The sequence below is a fragment of the Doryrhamphus excisus genome, unplaced genomic scaffold, assembly GCF_037039965.1.
Source record: "Doryrhamphus excisus strain RoL-2023G ecotype Guam unplaced genomic scaffold, RoL_Dexc_Guam_v1.1 HiC_scaffold_24, whole genome shotgun sequence".
Taxonomy (NCBI): Eukaryota; Metazoa; Chordata; class Actinopteri; order Syngnathiformes; family Syngnathidae; genus Doryrhamphus; species Doryrhamphus excisus.
Window position 1 is genome coordinate 1,243,499 of NW_027621862.1, and position 17,089 is coordinate 1,260,587.

General features: G+C 42.0%; 3 protein-coding genes across 3 annotated transcripts; 2 read left to right on the forward strand and 1 right to left on the reverse strand.

Annotated features, from left to right (window-relative positions):
* The first annotated feature begins 1,543 nt into the window (after positions 1–1,543).
* ppifb (peptidylprolyl isomerase Fb) lies at positions 1,544–3,862 on the forward strand. The gene is made up of 6 exons (XM_058062331.2): positions 1,544–1,809; positions 1,913–1,943; positions 2,318–2,406; positions 2,477–2,573; positions 2,673–2,748; positions 3,187–3,862. The coding sequence occupies exons 1-6, from the start codon at positions 1,657–1,659 to the stop codon at positions 3,320–3,322; spliced, it is 582 nt and encodes a 193-aa protein (XP_057918314.1). The 5' UTR covers positions 1,544–1,656; the 3' UTR covers positions 3,323–3,862.
* Positions 3,863–3,934: 72 nt separating this feature from the next.
* On the reverse strand, positions 3,935–8,223 carry LOC131110023 (zinc finger CCHC domain-containing protein 24-like). The gene is made up of 4 exons (XM_078788817.1): positions 8,033–8,223; positions 7,022–7,228; positions 4,493–4,657; positions 3,935–4,421 (listed from the first exon to the last, which is right to left on the reverse strand). The coding sequence occupies exons 1-4, from the start codon at positions 8,201–8,203 to the stop codon at positions 4,299–4,301; spliced, it is 666 nt and encodes a 221-aa protein (XP_078644943.1). The 5' UTR covers positions 8,204–8,223; the 3' UTR covers positions 3,935–4,298.
* Positions 4,144–16,029, forward strand: anxa11b (annexin A11b). Its single transcript, XM_078788816.1, has 17 exons — positions 4,144–4,259; positions 9,044–9,100; positions 9,874–10,033; positions 11,282–11,651; positions 11,719–11,756; positions 11,876–12,025; positions 12,171–12,258; positions 12,345–12,439; positions 12,567–12,680; positions 12,773–12,863; positions 13,119–13,198; positions 13,327–13,383; positions 13,460–13,553; positions 13,628–13,723; positions 13,827–13,885; positions 13,954–14,076; positions 14,148–16,029. The coding sequence occupies exons 4-17, from the start codon at positions 11,291–11,293 to the stop codon at positions 14,205–14,207; spliced, it is 1,506 nt and encodes a 501-aa protein (XP_078644942.1). The 5' UTR covers positions 4,144–4,259; positions 9,044–9,100; positions 9,874–10,033; positions 11,282–11,290; the 3' UTR covers positions 14,208–16,029.
* Positions 16,030–17,089: the final 1,060 nt, after the last annotated feature.

Consider the following 17,089-nt stretch of genomic DNA (forward strand, 5'->3'; position numbering starts at 1 on the left):
TTACACCGTTTATTTTGGGGAATGGCTCACCAAAGTTGGAAAAATGAAGACTGTGTGTATGCGTGTGTGAGAGTGTGAGTGTGTGTGTGCGTGAAGGTCCTATTTGACAGTTCATCATGAAACGCAGTATCGGTGCCACATTTCCTTTCCTCTTTAATGATAATGCTGTTCCAATATGCAAATGTATTATTTTCTAAGAAATGCTATTGTACTGTAAATATATCATTGTGAATATTTTTATATAATTTCCTCGCATCACCGCGTTCCTGTTCCCCCAAACTGACCTCCACCGCTGCCGCCGCCTTTGTGTACACGTCACATGACCAGCCCACTTGTCCTAAGTTATTTCCATCTTTTTTTTTTTAAATCGTTATGTATTTTTTTCCATTTTTTTTCTTTTCTTTAAGTGTTATTAATTGAGCTGTCTTTGAGTGTAATGTGAATATCATAATTGTTTGGTTTTTTAAGATATATCACAAAAGTCTATTGTTTATAGTTTTTTTTTTTAATCTGGCTTTTTTTAAAAAAAAAACACAAAAAATTTTAATCCCTCTTTTTTGTAATTTATTTTATACCGTTTTTAATTTTCTTTTTACTATAAATAATCTGTCAGGCTAGAAATCCAATGTCTCTCACTGTAGCATGACGCTAATAATTGTAAGCGTTCCAGTTCAATACACTGCCACATTATTTTCATTTTTTATTATTATACAATGATGTTTTTTGCATTCAGGGGGAGCCACTTTTGATGTATTTGGGCAGCACCCTCAATCTGTAGTTGCACAATCACATGAAAAGCCTCTCGTTGGAATAAAACATACAAAAGTGAGTGAAATAATAATGTCATGGGCAAAAAGCGAGGTGGTCACGTGTCCTAAGGATGTGTGTAAATACTGTATGTAAATGAATATAGAGACATGTGGACAGAAATGTATTCATGTTCCCTGGGAATGTGCATTGTTTCCTCAGATTAATAATAAAAAAATAATTCCAAAAAAAAAAAAAAGCTTGCAAACCCCTCTACTGGAAATTGCTAGTTGGTGTTCCATCACTTGCATACAAAACTTTAAAAAAAAAAAAAGCTTCCACGCAAAAAGACATTTTTTAAAATATATATATATCATTGACTGATGTCTCTGTTTGTACATTGTATGTACACTCATTCCATACTCAACTACTGCAAAAAAGACAAAGGAACTAATTGTGTGGTTTTTTTTAGTCTTGCACAATTGTATGACGTTAAACCATGTGACACCCTAATATTTATCTAATAAATATGTATTCAAAATATACCTGGATACCTCTCTTGCTCGTCTTTTCGTATTTATATTCCATAGTTAAAAACGGCTAGCACTGCTAGCATGATAAATAAGCGAATAACAAAACGAGTGCCTTAAATGTCAAACAAAAGTCTGTCAAATAAATTGTCGCCATATTGTTTTTGACTAGTATGATCTCGCGATGTTTCAGTAAGCGCGTTCCGGTATCTATAATACAATACTCACGTGCTTTCAGCAACCGGTATTTACTTCCGGTTTGGGGATAAACACTTCCTGGTTCTCCCCGCCACAGCGTGCAAGTGTGTTTGACTTTGGCTTGCGGGTTGAATGACGTAAAGAGCCTGTGTGACATAGTTCGGTAGTTCAAAACAAGAAAATGCTGCTTTTATCTCATCGTGTGAAGTTGTGTTCGCTGGCGTTCACTGCTGCCCGGATGTATAGCAGCGGCCCGGCTGTTGCTAACAACAACCCGACGGTTTTCTTCGACATTTCGGCAGATAACGAACCACTCGGCAGGGTAACCTTTGAGGTAGGAGGGCACAAACATTACAAAACATATATTTACTTTTAATATGTATTTGTCACACTTGTGCACTTTTATTCATTCATTTTTGTGATTTTTATTTGACTAGCTTAACGCGGAAGTTGTGCCAAAAACTGCAGGTAAGCAGGTCTTTCCTAACTGTATTGTTAGCTTGAGGCTACCAGTTAGCATGTGATACAAATATCATTTACAGGAATCTCGGTAAACTGTAAATTTACCACTCTTATAAGTTTTAATGTTTTGTCTGTTATTTTATAGAGTTTTTATGTCTTACTTTATTAAATATTTGTGATAAAATATTACACAAAGTCAATTTTTTTTCTTTCAAATGTGTTCCTGTGTTCCCCGGAGGCAATGTATGACAAAGATAATATTACATGAATATATAATGGTACACATTTGTGTCACTATTTCATGTTAAGATGGGAGTATTCCTTGCAGTCTTGCACAAGATTCCAAGAATCAGAGTTGTGTGTTTTCGGCCTTCTGACAGAAAACTTCCGGGCCCTGTGCACCGGGGAGCAAGGATTTGGATTCAAGGGATCCATTTTCCACAGAGTTATTCCTCAGTTTATGTGCCAGGTGAGTTGTGACACATGACTGTCTTCTTCTTTGGCTTTTTTTTTTTTAAATTTTGGTTTTTTTTTTACAGGGTGGCGATTTCACAAACCACAATGGAACAGGCGGGAAGTCCATTTACGGATGGAAGTTTCCGGATGAAAACTTCAAGCTGAAGCACACTGGACCGGGTAAGTAGAAGAATGACCTCTAGGTCAAACACGGCTTGTTTTGCTCCTTTTCACCACTGAGCGGCAGCATTGAGTCAAGCATGTTTCTTCTTCTTGCAGGTATCCTGTCCATGGCTAATGCTGGACCCAACACTAATGGATCCCAGTTCTTCATCTGCACCGCTAAGACTGAATGGTACGTGCTGAAATGTGTATTGACAAAACTTGAAAAAATAACTTTATTGCCATCCAAAATTTAAACAATTCACAGCTGAATCCTCCAAATTATTACTCCGTCTCGCCACATGGTGGCACTGTAGCTCTCATTTCAGTATGACACACCACCCACAACAATCTTCTCATTCACATGATTTCTATTGTATGCAATCTCTGCAGCATATTTCGCATATTTTGTCGTGAGTCAAACAATGCTTGCAGTGGACTACTGCTTTCTCATGCACTATAAATCATAATTAAAGTTTAAAAAATTGAATATAATTACAGCATTTATAGTATTTTTGCATTCTAGTAGTATGAATACTATTAGTAAATGCGATAATTTCTCCGTTGTTGTGTGAGTTTACAGTATGCTAACAGTCATTGGCAATTCTAACATGCTCCCGTCCGCACCCAGGCTGGACGGCAAACACGTGGTCTTCGGCAGCGTCAAAAACGGAATGGACGTGGTGAAAAAAGTGGAGTCTTTCGGCTCGCGCTCGGGACGCACCTCCAAGAAGATCACCATCACCGACTGCGGCGAGCTCAAGTAGAAAAATTCCCGCCCCCCAAACCCCTCCCACACCCTCACCACCTCCTGTCTAGTCTGCTGTTATTCATTACGTCAGGAAACAACTGAGGGGCTACGCACACGGAAATGTTTTCGGGTTAAAACGGTAACGTAGTTCATCGTTTAAGCCACTCGTCCACATGGAAACGGCGTTGTTGGTACCCTGAAAAAGCAAATTATTTTAAGCCTTCCCGTGTGGACAGACCCTGAATACACTTGAATGTCGTGACGAGAAATGTGAGCCATTGTCTTCATTGAAAAAAAAAAAGAGGCATTAATTTGTAAATTTTACTTAATACACATGAGCCATTGTCTTCATTAAAAAAGAGGCATTTATTTGTAAACAAAATAATAAAGTCATATTTTTCACAGCGACAATGTTTTACATTATATACATTTTTTACTACAAAATTCGACTCCATGCAGTTTAGAGTTTGATTTTACCGAATCTTGGAGTCAAATGTTTGCGAATTTTCACCACAAAAAACAAAAAACATTACCGCAAAACTGTAAAAAATCTTTGCACGTACCATCTAGTACATGAGTTCATAAGGCACTCATTGATACTGCTACTTGGAATACTTCATAATGTCACTTAAAGTTATTCCTGGTACTTTATATACAAACATTAAATCCTGGTCAATATGTTACACATGTTCAGTCACAGTTGCTATATTTTAGGGCTCACGAACGAAGGTCCCAGACCTCACAATTTTATTCTTAGTGAGGATTTTGAGACCCTTTATGGACCCTCCATAAAGGGTCCCCACATGTTTCCTGTAAATGTACTGTATTTTAACATAAAGGCTTTCTTCATTGTTCGCTTGAGCACAGTAACCTTTGAGGACAATGATGCAGTGCATTGGATGCGGGGAGTCCCGGATCCCAGATTATTTCCCAGAAGATTCCCAAACTGACAGGTATGTTTTCAAGCCTTTAACACTCCAATATTTATATTTTCAGGCCTGTGATTCGTCTTGGCGGCAGTAGTGGCCCAGAAGTTTGCATTTTTCACACAAGTGCTGCGGATGCTCTTTGCGCTGGTCGGACACGTCCAAGCCATCGGGCTTCTCCAGAGGACGCTGGAAGAAATGAATTCATATTTCATGTTTAGCCTGTGCTGGTTCATACTGCAACAACAGGAGCCGTTTACCTGCTTGTGAGGGTAGACGTTGATGTGGCACTTGATGCACTCTTGCCCCATGTTGGCCCAAGAGTTGCCACTCATCCACTTCCTTTTGCATTTCGGGCATTTGTATTCGCCAAAACATCTCTTCTTTCCCTGATAGGGCGTCAGGCCTTGGCCTTTGGGGCGAGCCTGGAGGAAAAATAGCGCTTTATTCAGGCTTGGAAAGGACGTTTATTCCTGGTGTGTTGGGAAAAACACATCTTTATAGCTTGGAAAATGGATACGGAAAAGAAATTCAGCCATCCCTCGCAGTGGATGAACTTCTTGCTTGCACACTCTTGAGTCCATCACCGTGTAAGTCAACAAGGTTTTGATTTTGAAGAGTTTTTTTGCTATATCAGCCTGTTTCCTGGTTTCTACTCCACCTCCCCTTTCAAGAGAAAATCCTTCTTTAAAAACTTCTTAGTGGTCCTCTTCAACATTTACCATCTGGTATGCTACCCTGTCTCCTGGTATCTCTTTGATCTTTGTTTCCGTATCTGGTTCCAGACCCGCTTGGGACATCGTGAGGCACGCTTTGACGCCTGTGTTTTGCGTTGTTTAGCCACCGTAAAGCATCCTGGGAGGTCAGACTCTCCAGGCAGATGTCTTCATGTAATGCCCTCGTTCAAGATAAGCCTCCCCTGCCATCATCTGGAAACCATCAGGATAAAAACAATAGCTGACACCCCCCCCCCCCACTTAGTCACTTTCCCCCCTGCTTCGACCAAGTCCTCAAGAGGAGCACCCGTTTGTCCGTCCAAACCATTTGGCAGCACATCTTGAACTCAGAACTTCTAATGGGGTGGCCTACTTCATATAAGTGTATGACCCAGAGCAGATACTGATCCTCCTCCAGTCAACTCCAATATCCTGGTATGGCTTCCAATCTTCCGGGAACTCCACAAGAGACGTTCCCATCCGACCTTGACTGATTCTTGATGGAGTCTGACTGAGTCCCGACTCTTAAAAGGAAAAAGAATGGCGCTACCCGAATAGATCTTGAATGCAGGACAACATATCAAGGAGGTTTGCCATGTTTTTTGTTTACTTTCGATCAATTTGATATTTCCTGTTGGTCAGCTTCCAAATGGAAAAACCAACAACCCTTTAAATTACCCACACAGAGACGGACAGACTGTAACCAGACTTAACAATGCAACAACCAGACTTCCCGAACTTTGGTTCCAGCACCCCTCTAAAGCTAGCTTCTTTCTAGCTGGGTCTCTGCTCCCCCAGCTGTGATAGTTTTAGGTTAAAAATCTTCTTGAAGTATGTTTTTTTTTTTTTTAGCCAGTGATAAGTCGGTGCCGCACATTCCATACAAACAGATCAAAACGTTCCGATGAACCGCAACTGTAGGGGCCTGGGTTGTGATGACAGCTTCACCAGACCCATTCTCCGCCATCTTAGCAACACATGACAAAGCCTGACATCATCCCTTTTTTAAAGCAGAGCACCCCAGAGCTAGCCGATTACAAACTGTTTCCAGATTTGGAACACTCTTAAAGCGGCAGGAGGCAGTAAAAGAGAAAACGAATATCTCCCAAGTCATGCCTGCATGCAATGTTTACCATCGCTTAGTGGAGCTGCCTAAACGGGTATGTGGGCCTTTTTCTGTTTCTGTAAGACCCCAAAACGACGACATCCTGTGACATTCTTCGATTTGGGGAATGGTGTAGTCATTCCAGAATTGTGCAATCTTCCTCGTCGCTTTTGGACAGAACCCAGTTTTTGAGAAGATTGAGTTTTGTGGCTTCGACTAGATTCACATACCTTCTAGCAAGTTCATGCCATGGTTACCTGCCGTGCATAACAAATGTCAGGCATGAAGTGCTTTGTCATATTCCAAACGTGCCTAAGTTGCGTCCGGTTCCGCGGCTGAGGTAGCCTATATCGTGTTTCGTTGAGGGCCAAGCGGAGCGCTAAGATTCAATCTGGCATCTGCTGCTCATTACCAACGCAAATATGCGCTGAGGAGGAGAACGCATGAGTAACTTTTAACTTGCTGTAGCTTTGACTTTATAGGAGTATGGTATAGGAGGCCTTTTCGGGCCTTGCGGCACCAAAGTAAAGTGCGCTAACAACTTAGCAATACAATACATTAAAAGGTCCCGTGGTGTACTGTTTTTCAATATATCGCTTTAGTGATGCTGGAATTTAAACGAAATCTAAATCTGCTTTTAGTTGGTCGTTTTGTGTGTGTGTGTGTAGCTTTAATGCCGCCAAACTGCTTTTTACATATATATAATGTAGCTCTGCATTTGCACGGTACGATAAAAGCCATATGTTCCATATTAAGTGGCACGGGAGGACATGAACTTTAGTCACGCTAGCATAGCTATATGAGCTACAATAACAACACATCTCCACAGCATGCCATGCGAGGTTAGCTTATTTGCCGAAAACAAACGGCATGATGAGAAGCTAACTGACTTTAAAGATGTGTAGTGAAGCCTGTTTTTTGTGCGGGGAACCTATCACCAGTGAAACAGCACGTTGTGTCCATCTTACCTGAGGACAATCTTTGATGTAGTGACCCTTGTTGAAGCATAGGTGGCAGAGGTAGTTAGACGGGGGAGGCCTTCTGTCGCTGTGTTTGCGCGAGTCGGGGGACGGGGAGAGTTCCGAGAAGTGGTCCGCCAGAGAGCTGAGGCCTTCAACTATGTTGCTGAGGGAAGCGCGAGGCGAGGAAGCCTCGCACAGGTTGTTGTCGAAGGACTGCTGGAAGGGAGCAAAGCGCACAAAGGTGCTAAATGGCTTAACATTGTAAAACATGATACAAGAGGCATTAATTAGGGGTACATTAGCTATTAATGTACCCCCACTGTGCCATCTTTTTAAAGCAAAATTGCACTTTTTAAAAAAACATTTTGCCCATTATCCACATTCCTAATGTAAAAATAAATGGGCGGAGGCTCAGTTGCTCCCTCCTTGTGTCAGTCTGCTTGCTTCCTGTACCTGGGCCCACCCCCTGGAACACAGATGGGACTCCAGATGGGTTTTCTCCGGGTACTCCGGTTTCCTCCCACATTCCAAAAACATGCTAGGTTAATTAGCCACTCCAAATTGTCCATAGGTATGAATGTGAGTGTGAATGGTTGTTTGTCTATATGTGCCCTGTGATTGGCTGGCCACCAGTCCGGGGTGGACCCCGCCTCTCGCCTGAAGAAGACAGCTGGGATAGGCTCCAGCACTCCCCGCGACCCCCGTGAGTATCAACGGTAGAAAATAAATGACTGTTTATTATGTATATATGTAATTGTACTTTTCTTAAAGTATTAGTATTAAAGCCTCTCTCCTGAAGTCAGCTAGGATAGGCTCCAGCATGCCCCTGCCACCCTAGTGAGGATAAGCGATATAGAAAATGGATGGATGGAACTATTTGTTACTTAAAATGTCATTTTTTTTCTCTGATAAAAATTGTGGATTTTTTTTCGTAAACTCCCAGCCAATATGTCATGCAGTTAAGCGCAACAAAAATCTTTCATTTCCTAGTAAAATCACAAGAAGACATCTCTCTACCTCACTCCTCAGGTGCAAAAAGTTGCTAAGATATCTGGTGGTCAGATCAGCAGCGCTGGCCTCCGAGTCGTTCGAGTCCGGCGAATCGAGCCGCGTCCCCGGCGTGCTCTGCAGCGACATGTAGACCCAGTTGAGTAGATGCGCCGCAGCGGGCTGGTACGCCGACATCATGACGCCTCTGCTCGGCCTGAGCTCCCGTCAGGACCGCCGGTGAGAGTGGAGTGGTGTAGATACGTAGATATATTCCTGGAGCTAACGCGGAGACCCCTCCCCGTACGGGTACTCCGGTTTACTCCCCCCTTTCCAAAAACATGCATGTTAGGTTAACTGACTCAACTTTTTCACGCCATTCTATGCCAAGAAGTGTTAGTACTGCTCTTGTATTGAGACAGCCAGGGGCGCCACCAGGAATTCTGGGCCCCATGGGGGGTGGGGGGGAATCACCTTTCTCAATCCCATATCGTCCCACAGTGATTATATACAGTATATGCCTGTTTGCCCCCCCCCCCCCCCCCCCCAACGTCAGCACTTTTGGACAGATGACGAAGGAAATAGACAAAGACAGCTTGGTTTCTGTGGAGGAAAAAAATGTTTTACAGTAATTTTAATTGTAAAATTCCAAAATGTTTAACATTTATAAAAAACTTACTTGTATAGTACGTTAACTTTTAAATATGCCAACAACATTTACCTGATTAAATCTTGCTTAAAATGGAGATAGGTTAAAGGGAAACATTCACTTTTTGGGGAAGTTTCACAATCTTTATGTGAAACATTTTAATTTTCCTTTTCTGTGCATTCTAATATAAGCCAGCTAGCAAAGGACGGCATGGGAAATACCTATTTTGTGTTCCATTTACATAACCAACTTGTATATTAACCAAGCTACAGTAATATTGTTGCAGCTAACATGAGAAACTATATCTCACTGACTAACTAATGTTGACAATCGCTCTTCTCAGTGTCATTCCATTTCGCTGCAAAGATTCAACAAGATTTTTTTTACCTAAGGACTGGAGCACAGGTCGTGTGCTGGAAGACACAGCCATCCTAATGAGAGCGGACATCGTATCTATGCTGCTGCTGTTGGTGACGAAACTAGCATGAATGTGTATCAATGCAGCAAGAAAATAAGTTTCGGTAGTGCTTTAAATCATCAAAATACGGCAAGATTCTGCAACTATTACATGTTATCATCAGTGTACGTGTTAATGCATGATCACAGCATGGATATCAAACCATGCAAAATAGGTGTGTCCCAATGACATCGGTTGTTGGCTAGATCATATTAACTAGTGTTATAATTCACAGAAAAGGGAAAGAAATGTCTTGTGAATGAATCCTGTCCAATATACAACAACCAGTGTTATAAATTGACAACATTTTAATCACACATACCTATGTATGTTTGTTTTGAAGGGAACCTAAAAAATGACAAATCTAGTTGAGAAGTCTGCCGATAGCATGTTTTCAATGCAAATGTTCTAGATTATCTCTATCATGGCTGCCAAACCCACCCAGGACATAATACACAATAAGGAAGGGGATGCCTAGTAGGTTCTCCCATTGTTTACTCTCCTTGCTATGAACCACAGTGAAGGCAGGAGTGGACCAAACCATTTCATGTAGCTATGGGCGGGGGGTGGTCAGTTAATATGGAAGTTACATTTTTGGTCAATGTGGATATTTAACTGTTACTACCAAATACAAGATTTAATTTTAATCGTTTGACTTTCTATATATTTATTTAAATCACAACCAGAGAAGAAACTCATTGACTTATTCACTGGAGCCCCTTGGAATTGTCTAACTTTTTCCCCCTTTACGGCACCCCATGACAGCTGACTCAGTGTGTCCAGAGTCAACAATGGAGACTGCCCAAAGAGGGCGCAAAGTTTATTAACTTACTTATGCTGGCTCGCAAGGACACACCCTCTTCCATTCACCTCGGCTTGCCGACTGTTGAGACCTCTTCCTGCAGCCGACAGCACCCTCTAACAAGTAAGAACCTTTCTTACTGCCGTTTCATCACAGCATAACATTAACTATGATTTTAACGACACTATAACACGACGGCATCCATTATTATTACTCGTCGTTGATGTTCCGTCTATTTCCTCGATATGTTCGCTTGGCACTTCCCCGTGGAATTAATCCTTTCGGGTGTTTTTTTTCCCATTCTATAACACAAAAAGAACGTTTCACAACAGCAATAAAGCGACTGTCGCTCTTTAATTTTTAACTTTAGGGAAACAGTTGGCTGGCTTTCGATCGCGCTAGCTAGCTAGCTAAGTGCTATTAGCCTTCAGGATGAAGACATGATGAACTCCCTCGAGGGAAGTTATGTAACGTTAGACATCAGGCCTAGTAACTACTATTTGAGATAAAGTGACGACTATAACAATATTCAGCCGATTTTGTATACCATTATTATTTTAACACAACATTGTATCCTTTAATGTCGGAATTAATAGCTTTGCTTGTGTAATGATGCTCGGTTCCAGTACACTTAAAGGCGCCCTTAGGCTCACTTTTCGGCCCCATAGTAATAAGTTGTGGAGTCCTATAGAACAGGTACACACGATAACCCACACAGAAAGCTTTCTAAATCTTTCAGAATCTGCACCTTTTCTAGCTTGCGCTTCCAAAACAGTCTGTTTTTAATATTTTCCACCCACGACCCGCCTACAGACACGCCCACTCCGCTGTGATTGGTCACACTCCCAAGCTTTCCCAAAGACTTCCGGACTACTGCAGAACCCCACTTTGTAATTTTGTCGGTATTAGAGTTAATAATAAATGAATAAACTATTTGGAGAGGTTTCCTAACATTGCTACACTTTATAAAATCAAATAAAAAGGAAAACTAGTGCTTTAAATCAATAATCAACCTATAATGTCAAACATATGTAATATGTACATTGGGAGTAATTTGTTTTTAAACATGTGTAAAAACAATTGCAGCTACATAAATAAAGTAAATAGTAATCACTCTGGGAAGAGTCGGTTGCACCGGTTGTGTTATGTCAACAATAAACCATCCAGTGAGAAAGAGAAGCTTTAATGAGTGCTCTGTAAATATTTAGGGTCTTTTGTTAGCGTTTGCGTCGCTTTCACTGTGCAGGATAATGTTCCTAACAATCGTAACTACTGTAGCGAATCCTGACCTTTGGGGAACCAAACAGAGGAAGTTAATCTTCCTGTTTATGTGACATTTGAAGAGCTAACTACTACTTCTGTCACCCTAAGGTTGTGGAGATGAGCTATCCAGGTTACCCTCCACAGTCAGGTGGCTACCCGCCCCAGGCTGGGGGTTACCCGCCCCAAGCCGGAGGTTACCCGCCCCAGGCCGGCGGTTACCCGCCCCAGGCCGGAGGATACCCGCCCCAGGCCGGAGGATACCCGCCCCAAGCCGGAGGATACCCGCCCCAAGCCGGAGGATACCCGCCCCAAGCCGGGGGATACCCGCCCCAGGCAGGTGGCTACCCGCCCCAGGCAGGTGGCTACCCTCCCCAGGCAGGCGGTGGCTACCCTCCTCCCACTGGAGGCTTCCCACCTCAGGCTGGAGGATACCAACCACAGCCTGGAGCAGGAGGATATCCATCCATGCCTCAAGCAGGTGAGATTGCAAGTCATTCATAAAATCAACACATGAAGCCTTTTCTTATCAATGCTTTTTTTTATAGGTGGTGGCTGGGGGGCAGCACCAGGGGGCTTTGGTGCGGTACGTAAATTCCTTTTTGCCCCGCCCCTTACTGTCCATATGGACAGGCTAAGTCACATTATCCTCACCAGCCCCGTTGTCTTCTATTTAAAGCATTCACAGCTGTTCTCTTTTTGCAGCCAGGAGGGGCTCCACAGGGATACCCAGGGGGTGCCGCACCAGGCCAGCAACCCATGCCTAACTACCCCAGTGGAGGCCCTGGCACCAACCCCCCGATGCCTGGGTATGGAAGCGGGGTTCCATCCAACCCTCAGGCCCCAGCCATACCTGTAAGATCAATTTATGTACAGTTAATACACTAGTATACATATTTTTCTTTTAGTAGTCATTATATTTAATTATTTATCAATAGCTCCTCTTTAACCTAACAAGCATGTTTTGGAAGCTTCTATTTAAATGTGTTGTGATCAACAGAAAGGCTATAGGGGTTCTATAAAAGACTTCCCCGGGGCTGACCCTCTGAGGGATGTGGAGGTTCTTCGGAAAGCCATGAAAGGATTTGGTGAGTACATTAATGTAATTTTGTGATGAAAATGTGTCGTCTTTTTTTTTTTTTTTTTTGAAAAGCATAATGGACATATCGCTCAGGCACTGATGAAAACGCCATCATCGAGCTTCTGGGCAGCCGCACCAACAAGCAGAGGGTTCCCATGGTAGCAGCCTACAAGACAACTTATGGGAAGGTTGGTGATCAGACGTTTCCACTGGGAGGGGGTTGACTCGTGGATTTCATGGGGGACAGAGATTCCTCACAAGCACACATTTCCTTGTATAACCGGACCTTGCTGATTTGGTTTTTCCTCCTCTCAGGATTTAGTCCACGATCTGAAATCGGAGCTGACTGGAAACTTTGAGAAGCTGGTTCTTGCGATGTTGATGAGTCCTGCACGCTTTGATGCGTTTGAGCTCAGAGAAGCCATCAAGGTTGCCTGTCATTTGGGCTTTTTTTCTTTTCAGACGTCCTAACAATAATACATGTTTACCATGGATTGTTGTATTTTTTATTTTTTTTTCAGGGTGCAGGAACAGATGAGGCTTGTCTTATTGAGATCCTCTCATCTCGCTCCAATGCAGAGATTCGTGAAATTGCTTCTATTTACAAATCTGGTTAGTTATTATGCTTGCTTTTTTCCTTTGACTATTTTGGGAAAGATCTAGTACATATAGCTTGCTGGCTAATAGAGTCTAAACCAAAAGTCAAGGAGACTTCTTCAGAAGGCTTTAGCTGGTTGCTGCCTCTTTTTAGCTGTTTTTGTATCTTTTAGAATGCACAGAAAAGAGAGGTGTGTTCATGTGGGTGATGGGCAAAATTCCCCCCAAAACTCGCAGTTTTCCTTTTAAAATGCTGTACCTTGTTTCCAGAGTACGGGAAAACCCTGGAAGATGCCATCAACAGTGATACCTCCGGTCATTTCCGCCGGCTACTGGTTTCCCTCTGCCAGGTAGCTTCTGTTCATTCATCACATTTCTGATTAAAAGCAACCAACAAGGTTGCAGCCTAAAATTAAAAAAATATAAATGCATCAAATATTCTATTCAAAATGTCCCTGTTTGCATCTGTTTGTTGCAGGGCAATCGCGACGAAAGGGAAACCGTTGACATATCCCTCGCCAAACAGGACGCTCAGGTGCCGATGTGCAAGACGCTCGTTTCTCCATGCGTTGCCTCTACTTCCTGTTCTAACGTCGGCGTTATTATTACAGAAACTGTATGCCGCCGGGGAGAACAAAGTGGGCACAGATGAGTCTCAGTTCAATGCCATCCTCTGCGCTCGCAGCAAGCCTCACCTGCGGGCAGGTGAGCGTACCTTTTCCTTGCTCACACGTCTCGGTACAAGAATACTTGCCTTTTATGATTGTGGGTGATATTAGTGTTCCAGGAGTACCAGCAGATGTGCGGTAGGGACATCGAGAAGAGCATCTGCAGGGAAATGTCTGGTAATGTGGAGTCGGGCATGGTGGCTGTAGGTACGTATCCAACCCCTCAATAATAATAATAATAATAATCATACTTTCTATATTGTAGTACACTTTACATTTCAAAGATGCTAAATAGTGTTTTTGTCCCAAGTGAAATGCATCAAGAACACCCCCGCCTACTTTGCAGAGCGCCTCCACAAGGCCATGCAGGTACCGCCGTCACTTCCCGCCGTTGTGTTTGTTTCTGTGAGGTGATGTCATCATTAATATATCAACAGGGCGCCGGGACCAAGGACAGAACCTTAATCCGCATCATGGTGTCCCGCTCCGAGATGGACATGCTGGACATCAGACAAGTGTACGTGAAGACGTACGGGAAGTCGCTGTACACTCACATCTCTGTAAGTACCCCAAAGCCCCCCCCCCCTTGTTCATTTGTACTGTATATGTACCATTAACTTGACTTTGTTAGGGCGACACCTCTGGGGACTACAAGAAGCTGCTGTTGAAGCTTTGTGGCGGTAACGACTAAAATGGACAAGATACGTGTCCACTCAACGTATGTGTAGAAAGTCCTCACCTCCGGGGCATGTAGACTACCTACAAATGTTTTATTCATGCTCACTCACATTTACTCGTCGTTGATTTTGCTTCTTTGTTGTAGCCAATGCTTGCCAAATAGCCTATACTCCACACATAGATGACACCAAATAAGAAGACGGCGTGTGCCAGACATTTTATGCAAACTGAAATCCTTTAACACTGTGTAATCAATGAATGTCTAACACTGTGTCGCCATATTAACTCTTAAGCTAAAACATATCGATTTTAGACCTAAAATGTTAGCTTTATATACATAAAAGTAGGGATGCTCCGGTCAGGGTTTTATGCTACTGATACCAATACTGATACATAGATAAAGTGTAAGTGTAAATGAGAGCTACTTTTACAAAACTAAAATGGGAAAGATTTTTATTTCCATATCTTATTTCAAGCCAAACAAAGCCAAAATTCTTGTTTTACCAGAACATGAACACAATACTGGTATCCGCAACTCCATTTTTTTTTAATTTATAAAATGATATGAAAGGGGAACCATAAAACACAGCTTAAAAAGGCTCAAAACAAATAAAATAGCTTAAAGCAAAACACTGATTGGATGAAGTAAACCAACAAAATACCTCCACGGCATGGTCTCTTAGCCGTGTAGCAAGTGCAAACCGGAACAAGCATATCAGAACGGCCTACATGTTACTTCATAAAAAGATACTTTTTGGGTGTACTGTATTTACTGGACTAATTCAAGTCACACAAGCCACAAATGAAGAAGCAAAAAAAAGCATAATTTGCAAAGCAATAGAAGTCAAAATTTATTTGATTAAATCAGACATTTCCTCTACTTATAACAATAAAACAGAGAACAACGGGCATTTATTAACATTAAATATTAAGTTATTCAGATAACTACGGCCTAAACAACATAACTAGTTTACTTACTTAGAATTTAGCAAACAAAAACCTCAATAGGCGTATATCAGAGACTCTCACATTGTACTTAATCAGAAGGATACCTCATAAATGTATGGGTAATACACATCGGCATGGCGATTAAGGCTGTGCAGCAAGTGCTAACCTCAATACGTGTATCACAACAACTCATACTTTACTTAAACCAAAAGAACACTTCATAAAAGTGCCTTTGTGGTTTTCTTACTAGCGAGCATTAGCATCGATCGCATCTAGCGCCTTCACATAAACGCCTCGCACCCGCTATTTGAGGAGATACAGGTATGGATCTCTTACTCGGTTCATAGTGTGTATTTTGTTGTACTTTTTACTTTTCTGATGAAGCCAGTTCATTCACCGTCTCCACTGCCAACTGAAAAACAACAGTATATACGAATAATTATATAAAATTGAATAATTATGTAGGGTAAATCATTTTAGGACTTTTTGCGGCATGAACAATGTGTAAAGTTAATGTCTGTTTACTAACCTGAGATATATTCCTGCCTGTAAACTATGCAAACTAACCACTGTTTATAAGTTCAGCCTCCATTCCATCCTCATAGAAAAAACAATCCAATATAAGTGAATGTATGCTCATCTCATCTCAAAAGCAGATTAGTGTAATATCTCATTAATAAACATTACATTTCATTTTTACAACATGCATGGGGCCAAGAACTGCACTTTGGACACCCCTTGTTGTAGTCAATGTACTATCTAATCAGAGGCCTTATCCGGTGCATACCCGTTTCTGCCACTAGAGGGCCCTGTGCTCATAAAGTATTATGAGCTTCTAAGTTGACTGAATGTACAATATCTCCAAATCATTTCAACATGCAAACAAACTGTTAGTCATTTCAATTAAAATGAAACCACACTTTACGTCATATCTTCCCAGTGTTATTTTTATTTAAAGCAAGTATTCAAATGCGTGAGTATGCCCATGCTGCTCTCCATGCTGCTTCAAGGTGCGATTAATGTGCCTTACATAAGGGATCCGTGTGTGTGTGTGTGTGTGTGTGTGTTCTCAGGGGGGTCCTTTGGATGAAATGGTTGAGGACAGCAAGTGCAGTCCTCGAGGCTATAAATAGTGTCCATATTGGACGCATGGATGTCCTTAAATCTTCTCTATTGGGGCGGGGAGACCAGTGACTCCACTCAGCTCCCCTTCACTAGCTCTCATCCATTAATCAAAAAGGAAAAGGGTGGTGCTGAATATTTGATGTTAATATTTGGGAGAGGTTTGGGGTGATATGGCCCTCGGATATAAATAGGTCATAAGTAACTTGAATGGGGAGATATCTTTATTTGTATTATTATTGCTTTAGAGACATAACACAACTGGATAGTTAGCATGAAGGCCACACGGCTAGGAGACCCGAGTTCAATTCCACCATCTCTGTGTGGAGTTTGCATGTTCTCCCTGTGCATGCGTGTTTTTTTTTTTTCGGGTACTCCGGTTTCCTCCCACATTCCAAAAACATGCTAGGTTAATTAGCGACTCCAAATTGTCCATAGGTATGAATGTGAGTGTGAATGGTTGTTTGTCTATATGTGCCCTGTGATTGGCTGGCCACCAGTCCAGGGTGTACCAAGACAGCTGGGATAGGCTCCAGCACCCCCGCGACCCTCGTGAGGATCAGCGGTAGAAAATAAATGAATGAATGTATATTATGTATATATGTAATTATACTTTTCTTAAAAGTAATGTTGTAATTTCATCTCGTTTTTGTAGAAGCAACCTTGTGTATCGTCTGGTGACGCCACAAGAACCGCATGGGGGGCATAATCCAGCTTTACTTACCCCCATATGTGCAATTAAGCACATCATGAGCAACACGATAAATGATGACGCGGCAAAGCAAAGAAAGAAGAATTAACCTGCTCAAGCTTGCGGTTGTTCAT

Excerpts from the sequence above, each read along its gene's own strand:
- ppifb (XM_058062331.2), top strand. The coding sequence starts at position 1,657 with ATGCTGCTTTTATCTCATCGTGTGAAGTTGTGTTCGCTGGCGTTCACT. Across the intron at positions 1,944-2,317 it reads AGTTGTGCCAAAAACTGCAG|AAAACTTCCGGGCCCTGTGC; the intron begins GTAAGCAGGTCT and ends GCCTTCTGACAG. Across the intron at positions 2,407-2,476 it reads TTCCTCAGTTTATGTGCCAG|GGTGGCGATTTCACAAACCA; the intron begins GTGAGTTGTGAC and ends TTTTTTTTACAG.
- anxa11b (XM_078788816.1), top strand. The coding sequence starts at position 11,291 with ATGAGCTATCCAGGTTACCCTCCACAGTCAGGTGGCTACCCGCCCCAG. Across the intron at positions 12,681-12,772 it reads AGCTCAGAGAAGCCATCAAG|GGTGCAGGAACAGATGAGGC; the intron begins GTTGCCTGTCAT and ends TTTTTTTTTCAG. Across the intron at positions 13,554-13,627 it reads CAAGCCTCACCTGCGGGCAG|TGTTCCAGGAGTACCAGCAG; the intron begins GTGAGCGTACCT and ends GGGTGATATTAG.
- LOC131110023 (XM_078788817.1), bottom strand. The coding sequence starts at position 8,203 with ATGATGTCGGCGTACCAGCCCGCTGCGGCGCATCTACTCAACTGGGTC. Across the intron at positions 7,229-8,032 it reads TTTTGCACCTGAGGAGTGAG|TCCTTCGACAACAACCTGTG; the intron begins GTAGAGAGATGT and ends CCCTTCCAGCAG. Across the intron at positions 4,658-7,021 it reads ACATCAAAGATTGTCCTCAG|GCTCGCCCCAAAGGCCAAGG; the intron begins GTAAGATGGACA and ends TTTTTCCTCCAG.